The sequence below is a fragment of the Scatophagus argus genome, chromosome 8, assembly GCF_020382885.2.
Source record: "Scatophagus argus isolate fScaArg1 chromosome 8, fScaArg1.pri, whole genome shotgun sequence".
NCBI lineage: Eukaryota > Metazoa > Chordata > Actinopteri > Scatophagidae > Scatophagus > Scatophagus argus.
The window spans coordinates 1,742,091-1,760,826 of NC_058500.1; the positions used below are offsets into that span (position 1 = coordinate 1,742,091).

Consider the following 18,736-nt stretch of genomic DNA (forward strand, 5'->3'; position numbering starts at 1 on the left):
ATGAGACAAACATGAAGAAGTTCAATACAAAATCCACACTAAAAGCAGCTCAGTTCAAGCTGCCAAATGCAGGAAGGACAGCCGGCAAAGCAGTCGCAGACCGTGTGAAAGTGTGAGCTGCAGGCTCGTAACATCACTGCCCCACCACGAGGGCACGAGCAGAGCCGACTGTCATTACATTTGTGTATTTCGTGACATGAATGTGCTGCTTTGATGTATTCTTGTGACCACTCTGTGATCACACACGTGGTAACAAGTACTGCGATACTCCTGTCATGTGTAAACAGCTGAACTGGGATCAGAACAGGATGAAAGAAAAGGCATCAGACTGGAGACTTCATTCAGGCCTGCCTAACACTGTATTCTCACCTTAGAACATTCAGTCAAATCTCCAGCTAAAATTACCAGCTAAAATGATGGACGAACGTGTACTGAAACATGTGCATAAAGAGTTAAAGATGCTGAGTGTTGCAGAGGAGAGCTGAAGGAATGTCCTGAGTTGAGATGAGAGGATCAGCACATTCGGGAAGATGGTGATGACAGCAGCATCAGTACAGGAGACACGTGAGGGAGATCATACATGACTAAACTGCTGGAGCATCTACATCAAACATGTAAACATGTATGACTCACAGTGTGCATTAACCTGAGCCCATTAACCTGTTTAGGAAGCATAACAACAAGGCTAACGTTAGCTACACAGATCGGCGCGTGGAGCTTTTTCGTCCCGGACAATTTTGTGGCTATAAGCTATATATATAAGCTCTCAAGCTATAAGCTGCATGTTGACATGAAGACAGAGTGTAGAAGAGCTTAAGTTGGGCCAACTGGACTTCAGGTTAAAAGTGAAGACGTGTCTCATTCAAAAGACTTCTTCAGTTCTGATGAAGTGGTCGGGAGTCCCAGGTATTAAAGCTCGATGGTAGACCCGCCCAGCCAGCATGTAACTGCAAGGAGGTTGAATGGGTCGTTGTCGCACTCAGCCATCATGAGACTCGTTCCAGTCTCGTGTGTCCACTTGTGAGTGACCGGCCCGCACCCCCATAGCCATGGTGTGGCTCGTCAAATGGGTCGTCAACCCACCCTTTCATCGCTTCTAAGGGTCACGTGGTTCCCGGGGAGAATGAGGTGTAAGACTCCTGGGGACGGATCTCAAGGCTGCACTGTAGGTGCTCGATAGGTGGTGGTGCAGACCACCACCCCTGCTGAGGGAAGGTTGTTCACGGTGTCCATAGGTGGCTTCCTTCACCCCTGTCTCAAACCTTCTGTCTTCCCTGTCCAAGATGTGATGTGTTGTTGTCCTGAAATGATTGTCCCTTCTCCTTAAGACGTAGATGGACTGCAGAATCCTGGCCAGTTGGGTTGGCCCTCCTGTGTGGTTACAGACAAGTCGGTCTTTGTGAGTCTTTGGTGAGCTACGACTTCTGGAGCTGAAGGTTCACTTGACGTCAGCTTTCTGCATGGTTCAACTCCAATAAGTCATGCAGGTGAAGGTAAGACAACGGTGCGAGACACACATGAAGTGCGCTGAAGGGAGCCTTTTGACCAACTTTAAGGAAAACTTCAGCACATTCAGGGTCTGTTGATGTCTGTGTCCGTCCACAGATTGGACCGAAACTTCAGTACTGAAAAACATGTGAAATGTTCCCAGGGTGGATCCAGTGAACACAGCCTGGGAGAAGAAAGTGGCAGACATCTCCTCCTTTAAACAACCTCTCGTGAGTGTTTACTCAAGATGATTCTGTTTGACTTCAACCTTCCCAGCTGCCAACGGGTAGAGGACGATCCTGAGGTAAGTACTGATAGAAGCAAACACTCAGTCCAGCAGCAACATGGTCCTTACGAGCCCAACTGCAAAGTCTGACGGGACGCTGTGTTAAACATCATTCATTTGCTGTGTACGACGTCTCGTTGCAGTCCTTGACTGTAATCTCATAGAACAGAACAGAATAGTGTTTACTGTCACTGTACATGGTACAACGAAATTGACCATTCAAACCATACACCACAAAAAAAAATCATTTCAACAACAAATAGCGGAAAACAAAAGCAGAAACATCACAGGACATCTCTGGCAACAAGAGGAAATATATACCGAAAACTGTAAACAAATAGTGCAATATGAAATGGCATGTACATACATGTGAACAGTAGTGCAGTATGAAATGAAAATATATATACATAATGAATATTCTGGATAAATTAAAGCTATAGACATAGTAAGGCTCTGTAAACATCGTCATGAGTGTTGCTACGCGATTACAAGATCAAACATTGATTGATTTGACGGCCAAAATGTCTGCAGCTCACTGATGGGAGCTTCGTGTCCTCAAAGTCATCGTTTGACACTGAGACTGAGACGTTTAACCACAAGCTGCTGAAAACAGCCCACAGGGTAAGATCCACCCACAGAGTCCACAGAGTTTAAAAACACTGTTTGATGAAAGCACATCAGAGCCAAGAGATAATGTTTGTTCAATATAATAATGAAGCCCGTCCCTGTGATCAAAGCAAAGGGAGGTGAAGATAAGGTATATAAGCACTGGATTTCCCTCTCAAAGACACTCTGCTACCTGCTACTGCTGCAAGTGCAAACTCACCTGATCGTCACAACAAGGTACGTCTCTCATTCTTACCTTTCATCATGGCATCAGCTGTTTAGATTCTACACAAAACATTTCTGATCTTTATTACATTTGGCGTTCACGTCAAGAGAAAATCCTCTTTTCATGTGTAATTCTTTTCAAGGCCTTGTTTGTGCAAAACATGTTTTCATTCTATCCTTGTACATCACCAAAAGAGCAGTTTAGAAACTGTTGTGTTAATGTTGTCATTTAAGTTCACATTTAAACACTGAGTCTTTGCACAGATGGGTTTTAGTATGGGGATTCCTCTCTTCACGGCTACGGCCTGTGGAATGTCGCTTGAACCAGGTGTAAGTAATGTGCACAATGAATTATTCATTTGAAAAACTCCTTTACTTTTGATCGTAAACTTAAACCAATTTTGAAACACTGTGTGTCTTTACACAGGCCTGGATGTATGGCCTCCCCCTCTGCACTGGGGAATACTGATGGGAGCACATGTAAGTAATCTGCACACTAAATGATTCATGTTAAAACAGATCTTTGGTGTTGAACAAAACACCTTTTTTAATTCAAGTGTAAAGTTACAAATAAAGGCAGATCCAAGCTGAGTGGGGTTCAGTAAAGATCTTTTCTTTATCTTCACAGGCATACGACACATCTACAGGTTGGTTCTCCTCTGAATTGTTGCTCCATCCTGCTGCTTTGTGACTGCACTTCAACAGAAATCATTTGACTTCTACGTTGGATTCTTGTTGCTTATTTCATATCTTTGTTGCAGCTGTGAAGCATTTTCTAACAACAGTTTTGCAGAAGGCTTTAGAAATAAAGTGGGACTTACTGAAGTGAGGAAAGACAAACGATGTGAGCGTGAAAACTGGGTAGCGGAGACCTCTGACGTGCCGTTATTGTTTCTGTCCACAGGGAGAGATGATGGCAGCCATAGCGACTGTGATGGGAAGGCCTCCTCTTTCTGTGCCAGGCACCTGTGAAGATCCCCACCAGGTGCTGACACACGTGCCATCAGGATCCCCACTGATGATGTCACTTCCAGCAGTATGACATCACTGCTGGCAAATCTATTGACAGTTCTGATGAAATTTCAGCACAATCAATAAACAGATGCAAACTCCCCAATAATCTGTCTGGCCTCTTAATGTGACGTCTCGTCCATATGAAAAACATCAGAAAATCACACACATCACAGCACCAAATCAAGCTTTGTTGTAAAGCGTTTATTTTAGGTGAACATGAAACTGGGGTTAATATCTAAGATAATCAGAGAAAAAAAGTGTAGTCAGTGTCAGACCGGGAAAGCTTGTCGATGTAGACGCTGCACAGATTACAATGTAAAACCAAGTCCAGTCGTAGAATTCAATTCATTTCAATTGAGTTTTATTTATATAGCACCTTATACAATCAAAACTGTCTCCAGGTGCTTTACAGAGACCCAGAGCCTGAACCCACGAGCAAGCAGACAGCGGCAAGGAAAAAGTCCCTTTTAACAGGAAGAAACCCTGAGCAGGACCCGACTCACGAGGGAGAACCATCCTGCTGATAGTCGACTGGGTGAAGGAGGAGAAGAAGAGGTAGACGGGACAGAGAGGATGAAAGAGAGGGAGAGAGAGAAACACATGCAGTAAACATCATACATTACAAAGGACAAACATGACAGGTTGTTATAATTGGAATTCTGAAGACTATGTATTGTATGTATTTGTTTTTTAGCTGATATGTTGTTTAAGTTAGTTATAATATCACTACATAGAAGAACAACATGGGCAGATGTTGACAGTAGACACTGGGTTTGTCAGAGGATGCAGTTCAACATGTAGACCTGGATGGAGAGAGACCTGCAGAAAGATATAAAATAGTGAATTATATGTATTATATGTAGACTTTAAGGTGTCACTGTAAAGTGGATCAGCTGAGAAGCTGCCTCCCCAGCCCTGGTGAATGCATGTTGTGAGTCAGGAGGAGTCGGTCCAGTTCATGTACATGTTTCTGTGTAGATTCTCCAGCAGCCGAGTGATGTTTGACCCGTGCTGTTGGTTTAAAATCCGTCTGAGGAGCAGCTCAATGCAGGGTTACTACCGAGGTCTCAGTGTGGTTACAGACCAAAGCCTCGTTTCCTGAAAGCTTCTGGAGGTTGAGAGGATCTTGGTCCCTGGCCATCAGCGTCCTTCACTGAGACAGGCCTTCTTATTATTTAGACTCATGTTGTCCTCTGGGTTTTATTCCGTCTCGGATTGTTCTGTAGGGCGGTGGGTTGACCTGACTGTCGTCCATCTAGAAAAACATGAGGCTCGACCAATTATCAGTAAAGTGAGCACAAAGGACCAAATATACATCCAGAACGTAGTGGACCACAAGTACAAAACAGCAGAACGTTGAAATACTCAAGTAAGTACAATTTTGACGTACTTGAACAAAATATTCTCTGTTTTTAAATATGACATCTACGTAAGTTTAATGAAAACCTTTGGGGTCAGTCGCGGTTCGACTGTGGCTTTGAGCAGGTGATCTCGTACGTTTCTGTCTGTTCTGAAAGCTGCAATGCTCCTGTGGTCTGCTAAGATTTCCCTTCCTCCTGTGATATTGGTTTTTAAATTAGTAGTCACAAAGAGCAGCACTGTTGAAGGTTCTCCTAAGCAGAGAGCGACAGCGCCATCTGGTGGTTAAAGCTGATGGGTGAAATCCCACAGGACTCGTCTCTTTCTTCAAGAGACGAGTGCTTGTCTCTTGAAGAAATCTCCTGGAGATCTGACAGATGGGCCGTAGTTTCAGAATCGGTCAAAAACCTCTTTGGAATGAAGCCATGCAGAGCTGATGTCATCCAGATATCTGTAATACTGCAGAGCTTCTCATGCAGGAAGCTGCTGATGTCACATGCTGAGAGCTGTCGTCTTTGCTCCGATTGAATGTATTTGCTTCCGTTGTTTATTTATCACGCTGCTGCTTTAAGTGCTTGATCCATTTGATTCTAACGAGTGTAAAACCATTTCAAGAGGAAAATTCAGCCAAGAGGCAGGCACAGGAGAATGAAGACCAGCAGATTAAGACATCAAACCCTTTGGTTGTGCACCAGTGAGGAGCAGGGATGTGCTCAACCAGACCAGTCGTTTAAACGTTTCTCACATTATAAGTCAACGTCAGAAATACAAGACAACAATTAAACAAATTCTTTTCATTCTGTTATAGTCAGACGTTAAATAGGTTGAGTATGTGTCTATAAGGTTCATTTCACATCCTGTTTTATTTGATTTTCACATCATCCACAAATCAGGTTTGTATTTGGCGACACATTAGCTTCAGAATATGTTCCGGTATTTTATTTAGATTTGACTCAAAATGTCTTTTGTTGGGTGGTTAAAGCAGCTCGTGTTGTTCGTTGCTGATTGTTGACGCCGTGTTTGTTGTCATTGTGGTGCAGCCAAGGTGCCGTTTCCTCTCACTCTGAGGTTCAAGCCGATGTTACAGAGAGGAATAGACCTGCTGTCTCTGGACGCCTCCTGGTACGAACCGACACTGAACACAACACACTCGGTGAGTTTGGCATCCTGGTACTTCCTCAATGTGTTTGGACTGAGGAGCATGTACAGCCTCATACTGGGACAGGACAACGGTGAGTCTGCCTGCTCCGGCTGACACTTTGAGAAGTCATAGAGAGAAAGCAGTTTTCCACAACATACGATGTTCCACACACAGAGCAGTGAATCTGCTGGGCTTTTATGTGAAAGACCAACACAAAACGGCACACAATTTATTTTACAAATAAAAAGCTGAAAAGTTTGGCATGTAAAAGTATTCAGTCCCCTTTTCCCTGAGTGCAACCAACTGCCATCAGAAGTTGCCTGATTATTGCTGAATGATCGAATGTTGACCTAATGATTGAATAGAGTGCACCTGTGTGTGATCTAATCTCAGTATAAATCCAGGTATTCTGTGAAGGCCGCAGAAGTTTGTTCAGAGAATGTTGGGGAGCAAACAGCAGTCCAAGGATCACACCAGACAGGTCAGGGATAAAGTTGTGGAGAAGTTTAAAGCAGGGTTAGGTTATAGAAAGATTTCCTTTGAACATCAATCCTTCATCTGGAAATGGAAAGAGTATGGCACAACTACACACACCTACCAAGACATGGCCGTCCACCTAAACTTGCAGGCCGAACAAGCAGAGCGCTGATCAGAGATGCAGCCAGGAGGGCCACGGTAACTCTGGAGGAACTGCAGAGACCCACGCCTCAGGTGGGGGACTTTGTCCACAGGACAACTATTAGTCGTGCACTACACAAATCTGGCCTTTATGGAAGAATGGCAAGAAGAAAGCCATAAGAAGTCCCGTTTGCAGTTTGTCAGAAGCCACGTGGGGGACACAGCAAACATGGAAGAAGGTGCTCTGTTCGGATGAGACCAAAACTGAACTTGTTGGCCTAAAAGCAAAAGCTGTGTGTGGCGGAAAAGCTAACACTGCACATCACTCTGAACACACCATCCCACTGTCAAACATGGTGGTGGCAGCATCATGCTGTGGGGGTGCTTTTCTTCAGCAGGGACAGGGAAGCTGGTCACAGTTGATGGGAAGATGGATGGAGCCCTAAACAGGGCAATCTTGGAAGAAAACCTGTTGGCGTCTGCAAAAGACTTGAGGTTCACCTTCCAGCAGGACAACGACCCTGAACATAAACCCAGAGCTACAATGGAACGCTTTAAAACAAAATGTGTTGGAATGGCCCAATCAAAGTCCAGACCAAAATCCGAACGAGAATCTGTGGCAACATCTGAAAACTGCTGTTCACAAATGCTGCCCATCTAATCTGACTGAGCCTGAGCTGTTTTGCAAAGAAGAATGGACAAAAACGTCAATCTGTAGATGTGTAGAGCTGGTAGAGACAAAACCCAAAAGACCTGCAGCTGCAATTGCAGCGAAAGGCAGTTCCACAAAGTATTCACTCGGGGGCTGAATACTTTTGCACGCCACACTTTTCAGTTTTTTATTGGTAAAATAATTTGGAAATCATGTTTAATTTTCCTTCTACTTCACAATTGTGTGCCGCTTTGTGTTGGTCTTTCACATAAAATGCCAATAAAATTTGTTGATGTTTGTGGTTGTAGCGTGACAAAATGTGGAAAGGCTCCAGGGGTTTGAATACTTTTGCAAGCCACTTTAAATGAAACAGGCCACCAGAAGAGCTAAAAAACTAAATCCTGAACGTATTTTCAACACAAAAGAAACTCTTGGCTTTCCCCTGGAGAATTTTGTCATGTTGAGGACAACGTCACTTTGTCCTGACCGATCGGCAACATTTACCGAACCATAATGTGAACGTTTGTTCGATTGGACTGATTAAATGTGTTGACTCACAGCTGCTGACCAGTCACGGCTCATGCAGGAACAGATGGCAGGTGCTGCCATGACGATGCCCCCTGACCCCAACAAGGCTTTTAAGGTGAGACGTAACAAAGTTGATGTCCAAAAGTAAAGTGCAACACAGAAACTGATCCTGCTGGACATTTCGACTTGACTGACTTGTTTTCAATGCTGGGACTCACACTTCCTGTTTGTTTGTTTCTTTGTGTCAGAGTGAGTGGGAGGCGCTGGAGATCGTGGAACATAAGTGGGCGCTGGAGAACGTGGAGGAGGAGCTGATGTCCAGAGACCTCAACTTTGGAAACTTCTTTAGTCAGGACATCAAGTCCCCCATGTTGTAGGAGGACGAGGACCCACGAGCTCTGGAGCTCCTGCGTCCGGTTGGCAAACTTGGGATGTGCAGGTTCTGTGATAGCTCTAAAGGCTCTGGAACACACAGACTCTCTAAACAAATAAAACAATTCAGTCACCCTCCGGCTTTTCATGAGCCCCCAAAGGCCATTTGTGTTAAACAAAAGTTAAAGTTGTTCAAATTTTCTTTATGTAACACAGTCCATACCACTGTGAACAGTGCAGTGTTTCAAAAAGGCAGCACCTTCGTGTTTGTGACATTAATATCCTTACTGTCAGATGTACAATGATGATTCACAGCTCACGGGATTGTTAACAACAAACAAGAGAAACCATCCAAGTCCACCTACTAGCTCGTTCCAGAGCTTTCCACCAAGTCTCGTGGTCTTCATCAGCAAACAGAAGTTACCAGCTCAACAGGCTTGAGGGTCAAATGAATATTTGGAGTTTTTGTGTATTCACTATTCCACAAGACAGAAACACAAAGTTCCTAAATGTTCCAGAACGTCATTAAGAAATTAAGAAATTAAGATCAACTTTATTGATCGCGCAGTGGGGAAATTCACCTGTTGTGGCAGCTCACATCTCAGCCAACCAGCAGATTCTGCACCACACGAATCCTCTGAGGAAGAAGAAATCAGAGGAGGAAGGAGTGAAGGCGGTGGGGATTTTTAAAGGACAGCAGGTGCTCATGTTTGGGAGGACAGATGCTTTGCATGAACTTTTCTACACCGTGGTCGTCCAGAGCAACCTGACTGCAACACTTAAATAAAGGTGTCATGACAACTCAGTGGACTCTCGTCTGTGTCCACAGCACATCCCGAGTCCAGCTGCTGATGGTTCTGAACGGGTCCCGTTTGTTCTACGTGCATCACATTCAGAATTTACTCCAGACTGGAAGCTTTCATTCCACTTAGCATTAGCATAACGAGCTGAGTCACGCTATCTTTAAGGGACAGTTCACATAATACTGAGGGAAAGACAAGTTGTTTCGTTCTCAGTCCAGAACATTTCTGGAGCATCTCCATAAGGCCTGAGATCCCACACTGCTTCAAAAGACATCATTTCCACCTTTTTGTTTTTTGTTTTGTTGAGGCAAAATCTTCACAGCCGCATCGAAGCTAAAGACGTTAGCATGTGGCCCCTCCGAAGGCAATGCTCGACGAGAACAACAAGATCTCTGCATGCCTCAGTGTTTAGCTGCTACCTGGAAGCTTGTGTCACATGTCGGCGAGAAACAATCCCATAAATTCAAAATAAAAGAAACAAAAGGCTTCGGGCAGAAATACAAAAAACTTTTTCGACGCAGCAAACCGGGGAAACACGTGTTTGTCCGTAATCATAATTGTGCTTTAAAGCTTTGGTCGATCTGTTGTCAGACCGACATGAAGACGGATGACTAAACTGCATCTGGTACGACAGAAGATTTCAGAGCAAGCGGTTTAAGAAGACATTCGTCTCAGCGTGGTAATAATCATCCTTTTATTCATATCAAAAGACTGAAAGTACAATAAAATATTTCCATCTGATATAAGACCAAAGAAAGAAATCAGGCCGGAGTTTCCCTCCTGCTACACCCAGGAATGGTGATAATAACAATAATAATAATAATAAGAAATCTGTTCCAATACAAAAATACTGTACACACAGCCGGTTTAGAAATGAGTCAGACACCAGAAAGGAAATTTTGCCTGCGTCTGTCATTCTACCTCAACACAAATATGAAAAATAAGCATCTGAATGTTGTGCACCAGTCGATCATTAGAACCTGTGGTCATGTGACAGCTCAAGTTAATCCATTTCAAATAAATACCAGCAAAAGAGAAACAAAACAAAATATATACAGAGATTTGATCAATATTAAACGATCCGTTTCTGCTACACACACTCCACTGATTACCCATAATCCCCTTCACGCTGCTCCAAATCACAAGACTGTCGTTTATCTTACCGTCCTTAGCTTTTCCGGTCACATCAGTGTTTCCTCAGCTGGACTTTTCATCCAACAAACCGTCCAGATTAACGTGATGCGATGAACCTGCAGTCCTTTGAGCTTCTAACGTTAAGTGTTTGATTATAATCACTTCACCAGTCTTACCAGTTAAAAACAGGACAGGATTAATGAAACTAACATTTTTATTTACAACTTTTATATGCGATTTGAACGATCAATTACAAAACAAAGAGCACTATTTTCTTATTCTGTCTTTAAAGGGACAGTTCACCCCAAAATCAAAACTGCATGTGTCTCAGCTCTACTGCTGTTTATCCACTCAGGCAGTTTTGGTGAGAGCTGCAAAGTTTAGCAGATTCCCACAGACCTTGTTGTGAGCAGTTTCACAGAGGAAATATATTTGTTTGGTTTTTTTTAACATCACCACGCCGAAGAAAATGTGCACCGACTCCTCCATCGCTGTCGAGTGAAGCGGGGTGAACCGTCCCCATCAGTGAAGTAAGAGCAATTTAATATTATTAATTTATTTTAAAATGGCACTGAAAATGAATTAATAAAAAAGGTCTTAACAAAACATGTAAGCAACGCGCCACCCATACAAACCAAACGAGCAGCAACGGCAGCTCTGATTGGCTGCCAACCAGCTGTCGCAGGTTGGACCCAAGTTTGTCTCAAGGAGTGTGAGATGTTTTTAAATCAGAGTGGAAACCACAAGTATTAAAGCAAATAACCTGCAAGGTTGAAAAAAAGTCGAATTTAAAATGTGTTAATTCAGATTCAATTTGATGTATTTCTATATTTCTAAACTGCATACTGCATCCATCCATCCATTTTCTATACCGCTTATCCGTCAGGGTCGCGGGGGGCTGGAGCCTATCCCAGCTGACTACGGGCGAGAGGCGGGGTTCACCCTGGACTGGTCGCCAGCAAAGTAGAGCAGCCAACTGACCTAAAGTGCATGTTTAGGAAAACCCACGCAGGCACAGGGAGAACATGCAAACTCCACATAGAAGGGCCCAGAGCGGGATTCGAACCTGGAACCCTCTTGCTTTGAGGCGACAGTGCTAACCACTGCACCACCGTGCCGCCCGCATACTGCATCAATTACACGGAAATCTAACAAATCACGTTCTGGCGGGTTTTTAATGAATTACTGATTCTAGTTAAACATTGTAAGAGTCCACACACCACCTGACTCGTGTCAGACCAGTAAACAGCAGCTGAACTAATTCACGTGGAAAGAAAATGAAGTCCAGTCCTAAACGGAGCTTCTGGCGCATCAAACTACCTGAGTGTCAAGTGTTCACGTTATCTGTGACCAGGAGACGGCAACGTTAAAGGACAGAAGAAGAGCTGAGGAGGACAAACCGAACGTTCAAGTGTCGTCACAAAATCAGGACAAACTGATAAAAAGAGGAGAAAAGGCCTGTTTGTTCTGACGAAGAAAACAAATCACCATCAAGCAGAACCAAACCTCAGGGGTTCGTTTAGTCCGTTTCCATGGTGACGCAGGAAGCAGCGCCCAGCTCCACATCGTCATCTCTACAGGAAGTGATGTTGTTGGTGGGGCTTGTGTCGGGGGCTGGCAGAGTGGGTCTTCCGATCTTATCTTGTCGATGGTAGAACAAGACGTAGGCAGCGTTGGTCTGAATGAAGGAAGACAGAAGGATGATGAAGCATCTCAGCACATCAAACTGCACATTCATTCAGCTCAGACGTGTGGAAGCGACACAGAAATAATGTGAATATGTTTGTCTCAGTCTGCTGCTCTGAAACCAGAAGAAACAAATCAGCTAGTCAAACTTCAGGCGTGTCTTAAAGACATAAAAACCTGGATGACTTGCTATTTTTTGCTTCTAAATTCAGACAAAACTGAAGTTATTGTTCTGGGCCCCGAACACCTTAGAAACAAATTATGCAGTGATATTGCATTGCCAGATGGCTTAGCCGTGGCCTCAAGCTCCACTGTAAGGAATTTAGGAGTTATCTTTGACCAGGACGTGTCCTTTAACTCGCACATAGCAAATATTTCAAAGACTGCATTCTTTCACCTCCGCAATATCGCAAAGATTAGGCACATCCTGAGTCAGAAAGATGCAGAAAAATTAGTCCATGCATTCATTACATCTAGACTGGATTACTGTAACTCCCTTCTATCAGGCTGCCCCAGTAAATCCATAAAGACTCTCCAGCTAATCCAGAACGCTGCAGCACGACTACTGACAAGAACCAGCATGAGAGACCATATTTCTCCTGTTCTGGCTTCTCTACATTGGCTACCTGTAAAATTCAGGATAGATTTTAAAATTCTCCTCCTCACTTATAAAGCCCTGAACGGTCAGGCACCATCATACCTTAAAGAGTTAATAGTACCCTATTATCCCACCAGAACTTTGCGTTCCCAAAATGCAGGGCTACTTGTGGTTCCTAGAGTCCTCAAAAGTAGACTGGGAACCAGAGCCTTTAGTTATCAAGCTCCTCTACTATGGAACCATCTTCCGGTTTCGGTCCGGGAGGCGGACACCCTCTCTATATTTAAGAGTAGACTAAAAACTTTCCTCTTTGATAAAGCTTATAGTTAGGGCTGGCCTAGGCCGGCCCCTAGTTATGCTGCTATAGGCTTAGACTGCTGGGGGCCCTCCCATGACGCACTGAGCTCTTTCTTCTTTCTTCCTCTCCCTCTCCTTCTGCACACATTCATGTCCCATTAATGCATATTACTAACTCAACTTCTTCCCTGGAGTCCCTGTGCTTTCTTGTCCCGCAGATTCCTATCGATCATGACTGGACCTCCTGCTGCGGTCCTGCTGTCGTCCTGCTCAAAACCTGCTGCAATTACTACCGTTTAGTCATAATCTGATTTAAATCTGTTACAACTCAGTACAGCTACTACCATTGTTGTTACTACTATTGTTATCAAAATCACCATAATACCTTCTGTACACTTCATTGTCATTATCATTATCTACATTTCCGATACATCCGGTATTATTACTGCTGCTATGCATCTGTGCTTGTGTGCTCCTTCTCTCACACCCACCCCCACCCCTCTCTCTCTCTCTCTCTCTCTCTCTCTCTCTCGCTCAACCCAACCGGTCAAGGCAGATGGCCGCCCACCTAGACCCGGGGTCTGCTCCGAGGTTTCTGCCTCCTAAAAGGCAGTTTTTCCTCACCACTGTCGCCAAGCGCTTGCTCACGGGGGAATGTTGGGCTCTCTGTATTGCAATATTTGCTCGATTTGGAAAGTGTCATGAAATAATGTTTGTTGTGAATCGCTATATAAATAAACTGAAGTGAACTGGACTGAATTGAATTGAATTTTTCATGTCAGTGCTGGGGAACAGGTAGGTGGGACTGACCTGGCCTCAGTGGGTATCCCTCCCTCTTGTCCACAGTGTAACCCTGAGGGATGCTGTAAAACTCTGGCAGACCTCCGAACTGTCTCCATACTGAGTAATAATTCATGAAAGTTCTCACTGCACTGTCCAGGTTTCCCAGGAGAGACTGAAACACACATACACAAAGTAGGATTTAAAAAAAAATACTGTGTTCATGTGTGTGTTTTCTGTTTCCTGTGTACCTGCAGGCCGGGCCAAAAGGCCTCCAGAGACTGGAAAACAGGCATAGAGACAGTTCCTTTATGCATCTGGACCCACAGGTACCAGTCGTCAAATCGGGTGTAGTTCTGAATGGCTCGATCGTACTCTGGGGAAAAGCATCACACTGATTTAATCTGACCTGCTCAGGGTGTCGTGCCTTGCTCAAAGGTAGGGGAGCAGGTTGTGAGTGTTACCCAAAAACATGTTGAGCAGCTCCTCGTCTTGCAGCATGATGGCTCCTTTCACCAGATACTCAAAGTAGGAATCGACCCCGGCTCCAATACCAGCATCCTGAGCCACCCACTTCTTAGACAGGATGTCAATGTGGTTACCCACGTGGACAGACAGACGGGTAAGATGGAGAGACGGGTAGAACCACGTCTTTCTTCCAAAAACCTCAAATCATGATCCTTTTGATCTTTCGTCTAATCCAAACGTAGCTACTATGGTTGTGTAATGAGGACGAGAAACAGGCAAGATGGTTGGTTAGTGAACTACAAACAGATTAATGGACTGGTTACCAGTCCGATGTCCGATCTGGTCTTCCACAGGGCTCTCAGGGCTCGGCGGGCTGCATTCTCAAATGTTTCGTCTCCTGTTAGTCGACTCAGTGTGGCAAACTCCAAGATGAAGGTTCCCACGCCGGCGGTACAAGTGACAGGTGTTTCAGTGGGACTGACGCCATTGAGGAGGTTCACTGTACCATACGGCATGCCGGTGGCAGTCTGGAACGCTACGGTCATTTACAACATGTAACAGCTAGAACTTTGCTCTGATGGTGTTGCAACAAACAGTTATTCACAGGATTAATTAAAGTGAAGTGTGGCATCACGTAAGCAAAACAGGAAGAGGATTTGTTTTGTGGTGCAGCGGTTAGCACCATCACCTCACAGCAAGAGGGTTCCAGGTTTGAATCCTGGTCTGAGTCCCTCTGTGCAGAATTTGCAAGTTCCATCTGTGTCTGCATGGGTTTTCTTCTTCCCACATTAGGTTAATTTGCTGCTCTGTGAGTGTGAGTGTGTGCATGTTTTATTTATTTATTTAATTTTAATTACTGTATACCTGGCACTTACTGCTTATTGCACTTCTGGTGAGATGCCAAACTGCGTTTCGTTGCATTGTACTTGTACACGTGTAATGACAATAAAGTTGAATCTAATCTAATCTAATCTAATCTAATGTGTGGTTGTCTGTCTTTGTGTATCGGCCCTGCGACTGGCTGGTGACGAGTCCAGGGTGAACCCCGCCTCTGGCCCGTAGTCAGCTGGGATAGGCTCCGGCACCATCACAGACCTGGATCTTTTTAAATCCAGGCTCAAAGCTTATTTATTCAGACTGGCTTTTAACACCTAGCAGGGACACTTATTGTATCTTGTGAAATTTTATTGTCTGTTAACTGTTTTATTGTTTTATTTTGATTCTATTGGAAAGCACTTTGGTCACTTTTGCGTTGTAAAGGCTCCACAAATAAATGTTGTTGTGGTAGTAAAGCTGATTCTGATTCTTCTGATCCGATTCTGGGGTGTGCGTGTGTGTGTTTTCGTACCAGGAAGCAGTTTCCTGGCGGCGCCCTCGGCCATCCTCAGGAGTGGTCCTGAACAGGGCCAACCTGGCTCCAACTCCATGCCCGCCCTACCTGCCAACAGGTGAGCAGACAGCAGCCCCCCCACCACTACACACACACAGAGTACATTTTAATTATTAAAGAGAAAACTCCAATGGGACACAGAACACTGGCCCATCATTCATTCATCCACTTGGTTCTGTACCTCGGATGTTGGTTTCGAACACAGAGGCGTTGACGTCAGTGTCAAAGTCTACAGTGTCCTGGAGGAGCGATGCCACTCGCTGGAACTCTGTGTGGTTTCCCAAAACCTTTAAAACGACATTTTGAAAACATTCCCTTCATTACAACAACACAAATTCTGTCACTCTTCATAACACCTGAACGCAGCTTCAGACGTTCAGATGTCAACACAGGTGGTTCGTATTAAAGTGAAATAATTCAGACTCATTTTATAATTTTTCTGCATAAGTTAATTGTAAAAGTGTTGTACAGATCTTACCAGCAGAGTATCGAGAGCATCGATCAGTGTGAGTGAGAAACTGTTGGGAGATAAGACAGAATTACAAAACAAATTGCTAAGACACCATTGCATGTCCTGGGTCAGGGCCACGCACTGATTCTAATGTGTACGTAAAACCAGTGCCTAACGCAACAACAGCATTTACACAAAAGAACAAGTCACAAAGATAGAGTGACAGGTAGTAGTGCACATGATATTGTGGAATCATTGATGGAAGGTGTTTATTATTGGCTCCTTACACAAAACCAAAAGAACTTACAATACATCAAAAAAGTTAAAGAGGCAAAAATAAAGAGTTGAAACAACACGATTAAAAATAGAGAAACAAACGGTATAAAGGGGAAGAAGAGGATATAATACATGAAATATATAATAATATGGTAACTTTACCTGCCCCAGGTGTCTTGCCCATCGCACGTGAGTGGGCGGAGCTCGTCGAAGGGGAAGGCGTTGTCAAGGTAACTGTTGTAGGCGTGGTAGAACATGGATTTGATGCGCTGTCTAAAGAACGGAACAGTTTAAGGAGAGGACGGTTTGAGTTGCCTTTTTATTTCACATCTGACCCGTTTCAATAAGGAAGTCCACAAACTCTGAGTTTCCGGTTTCAGAACACCTGACTCTGAATTAGTCCAGTCAACTCTGAGTAGGTTGATCCTGAGTTAAGCGTGTGCAACACGACTATAATGACTATCTGCTTCAATGTTCTTTTTTCCTCTGTGTGAGTTGATTTCTAGGGCACAGAACCGACTTTTGCGTGTTCAACCAAAAGTCGAATTTATTTTTTCGCGCTCAAAATTTCCCTGTGCGCGCTCAGAATTGTGGCACGAATATAATTCCATAGGCTTGTGGCGGTAATAACATCTGACTTTTGTCATTTTTCAAGCATCTGCCAAGTAACAATTCACACCCATGATTTTACTGGACAAAATCTGTAACCAATTAAAAACTACACGCACTGCAAATCCGATGAAGCAACATGCGCAGCTGGTTGTTTTTTAAGTGAGAAAATGTTGATTTCTTTTTGATCGACTACATTTCCGTCAATAGCTCGTTAGATGCCACATATTTAAACAGCTGACTGATTATCAGAGCAGTTCAGATCTGGAACTTGGTGGTGTTTAGTACAAGTCAACCCTGCGTTAAAATAGACTTGAAAAGTTCACCATGAATATTGTGTTGAAAGCCCCTTTTCATGTCTGTGTTACCAAGTTGGACTTGTTGAGCTTTACAGCGGAGCTGCCACGATTGGTCGATTGTGACCAAGTTACTTTCCGAAGTTTGTGACAAGCTGAATGAAGTGTTTCTTCATGTATTCATACGAATACTTCTTCCACACCTGGAGCTCATTTCACTGTGATTCTATCCCGATGTGTTTTCTCGGTTACCTGATAGCAGCCATCTCCTCCCCAGTGAACTGACGAGCCGCCGCATCGTTCATCAGCCAAACAAACACCGTCATGTACACGGGAGCGCGCATGGAGAGGCACGAGGAGAGGCGAGACACAGGTACAGGTGTACTCTGACACAAAAAATACAACAAAACCTAAAGAACTGAAAGACATGTAGGAGAACAGGTATATTTATGGCAGTTGTGCAGCTGTCAGGAAGTGAAGAGTGTACGCATGCGCCTGCCGTTGGCGCTGACGAGCAAAGCGTCATAGAAGTTAACCCGAGCTGTGTTCAAGAACACATCTCTTGGAGCTACACTACAGTCCTCAAAATGCACGGAACAAACGGGGGAACATGCTGGTTTGTATGTCGACTTTCATTCAGTAGCTGCTGTTTTCATCTCGAAAGAGTTTGAACTTTTCGCTTGTAAACCGTTTTTTAAGTAATCTTTTGGTGCTGCGCTCAACCACAAGCCGTTCATAAACGTGCGTTTTGGCAACATTTTTGTAAATGTGTATTATTTTGAAATTGAGACAACAAAAACGGTCACTTTGGTGAGAAAATGCTTACTGTAGGTTTTATGTTAATTCTGTGCACAGTGAAACAGGAAACAGACTAGTGTGATGACTGCTCTCAACTTGTGTGTTGGGTGGATGTTGTTGTCTTCCAAGGGGCGGTACCAAACTTAACTCAAAGGGATTCAGTTTATTTGCACAAAGCGGCTGTGCTGTGTTTGAGAAAAAACCCAAGACTAAATTAAAACTAATAACCAAATGAGGATAAAAGGACTCGCCAAAGGGGAAAACACAAACTATTAAGAAGTAATATCTGCTATTTTCCCTATTAAGATTTTATTTGTTAATTAATACATGTATTTCTTTGGTTTTACCTTTCAGTTTTATTTTCATGGTACATCTGAGTTGGTAAATTTGAGTCAGTTGTAATTAATGTGGGTTCATGTCAAACTTCCATTAACACCTCCACTTGGGTCCCAGCAGGAGCTCTACGCCCTGAAGAGACTCTTCTCCTGCCCTCCCTCTTTCCTGCCCTGCAAAACAAAAAGTCATAACTGAACTTTGTGAATTCTGTTATTTTGCAGTAGTATGCAGACGAGTCTAAAACTATGCCAACAAGAGAGTTAAGGTACACTTTTATAATTTGGTTTATTTTTCAGGTCTTCTGTTCAGGACAATTTTCTGGTAAACTTTCCCTTTTCCATTACCTCCACCTGTGCTCCACTGATCTGATCTCAGCACCACACGCAAACTTGATAATGACTTAGAAACTCCTGCTTTTTTGGGCTTTTCAGTCAAAATTAGCCCTCTGAATTAAATGTGAGGGTGCGCTACAGCTTGCAACCCAGCAGTCTACCCAGTGTGTGTCCTAGATCGTGAATACCTACA

At 43.8% G+C, this 18,736-nt stretch overlaps 3 protein-coding genes across 2 annotated transcripts; 2 read left to right on the forward strand and 1 right to left on the reverse strand.

Moving 5' to 3' along the window:
• snx21 (sorting nexin family member 21) overlaps positions 1 to 18,736 on the forward strand; it is a 120,452-nt gene that overhangs the window by 94,002 nt on the left and 7,714 nt on the right.
• On the forward strand, positions 6,110 to 8,454 carry LOC124063103 (ER membrane protein complex subunit 3-like). The gene is made up of 3 exons (XM_046396431.1): positions 6,110 to 6,210; positions 7,950 to 8,032; positions 8,166 to 8,454. The coding sequence occupies exons 1-3, from the start codon at positions 6,180 to 6,182 to the stop codon at positions 8,292 to 8,294; spliced, it is 243 nt and encodes an 80-aa protein (XP_046252387.1). The 5' UTR covers positions 6,110 to 6,179; the 3' UTR covers positions 8,295 to 8,454.
• LOC124063105 (ER degradation-enhancing alpha-mannosidase-like protein 2) lies at positions 11,730 to 17,945 on the reverse strand. The gene is made up of 10 exons (XM_046396433.1): positions 17,330 to 17,945; positions 16,335 to 16,445; positions 15,924 to 15,963; positions 15,627 to 15,732; positions 15,404 to 15,529; positions 14,380 to 14,590; positions 14,052 to 14,194; positions 13,839 to 13,963; positions 13,618 to 13,762; positions 11,730 to 11,904 (listed from the first exon to the last, which is right to left on the reverse strand). Exons 1-10 carry the CDS (start codon positions 17,419 to 17,421, stop codon positions 11,864 to 11,866), a joined length of 1,140 nt encoding a protein of 379 aa, XP_046252389.1. The 5' UTR covers positions 17,422 to 17,945; the 3' UTR covers positions 11,730 to 11,863.

Coding starts and splice junctions, on each gene's coding strand:
- LOC124063103 (XM_046396431.1), top strand. CDS start 6,180: ATGTACAGCCTCATACTGGGACAGGACAACG. Junction 6,211..7,949: donor CATACTGGGACAGGACAACG/GTGAGTCTGCCT, acceptor GTTGACTCACAG/CTGCTGACCAGTCACGGCTC. Junction 8,033..8,165: donor ACCCCAACAAGGCTTTTAAG/GTGAGACGTAAC, acceptor TCTTTGTGTCAG/AGTGAGTGGGAGGCGCTGGA.
- LOC124063105 (XM_046396433.1), bottom strand. CDS start 17,421: ATGCGCGCTCCCGTGTACATGACGGTGTTTGTTTGGCTGATGAACGAT. Junction 16,446..17,329: donor GAGGAGATGGCTGCTATCAG/GTAACCGAGAAA, acceptor TCCGTTCTTTAG/ACAGCGCATCAAATCCATGT. Junction 15,964..16,334: donor GGGCAAGACACCTGGGGCAG/GTAAAGTTACCA, acceptor ATCTCCCAACAG/TTTCTCACTCACACTGATCG.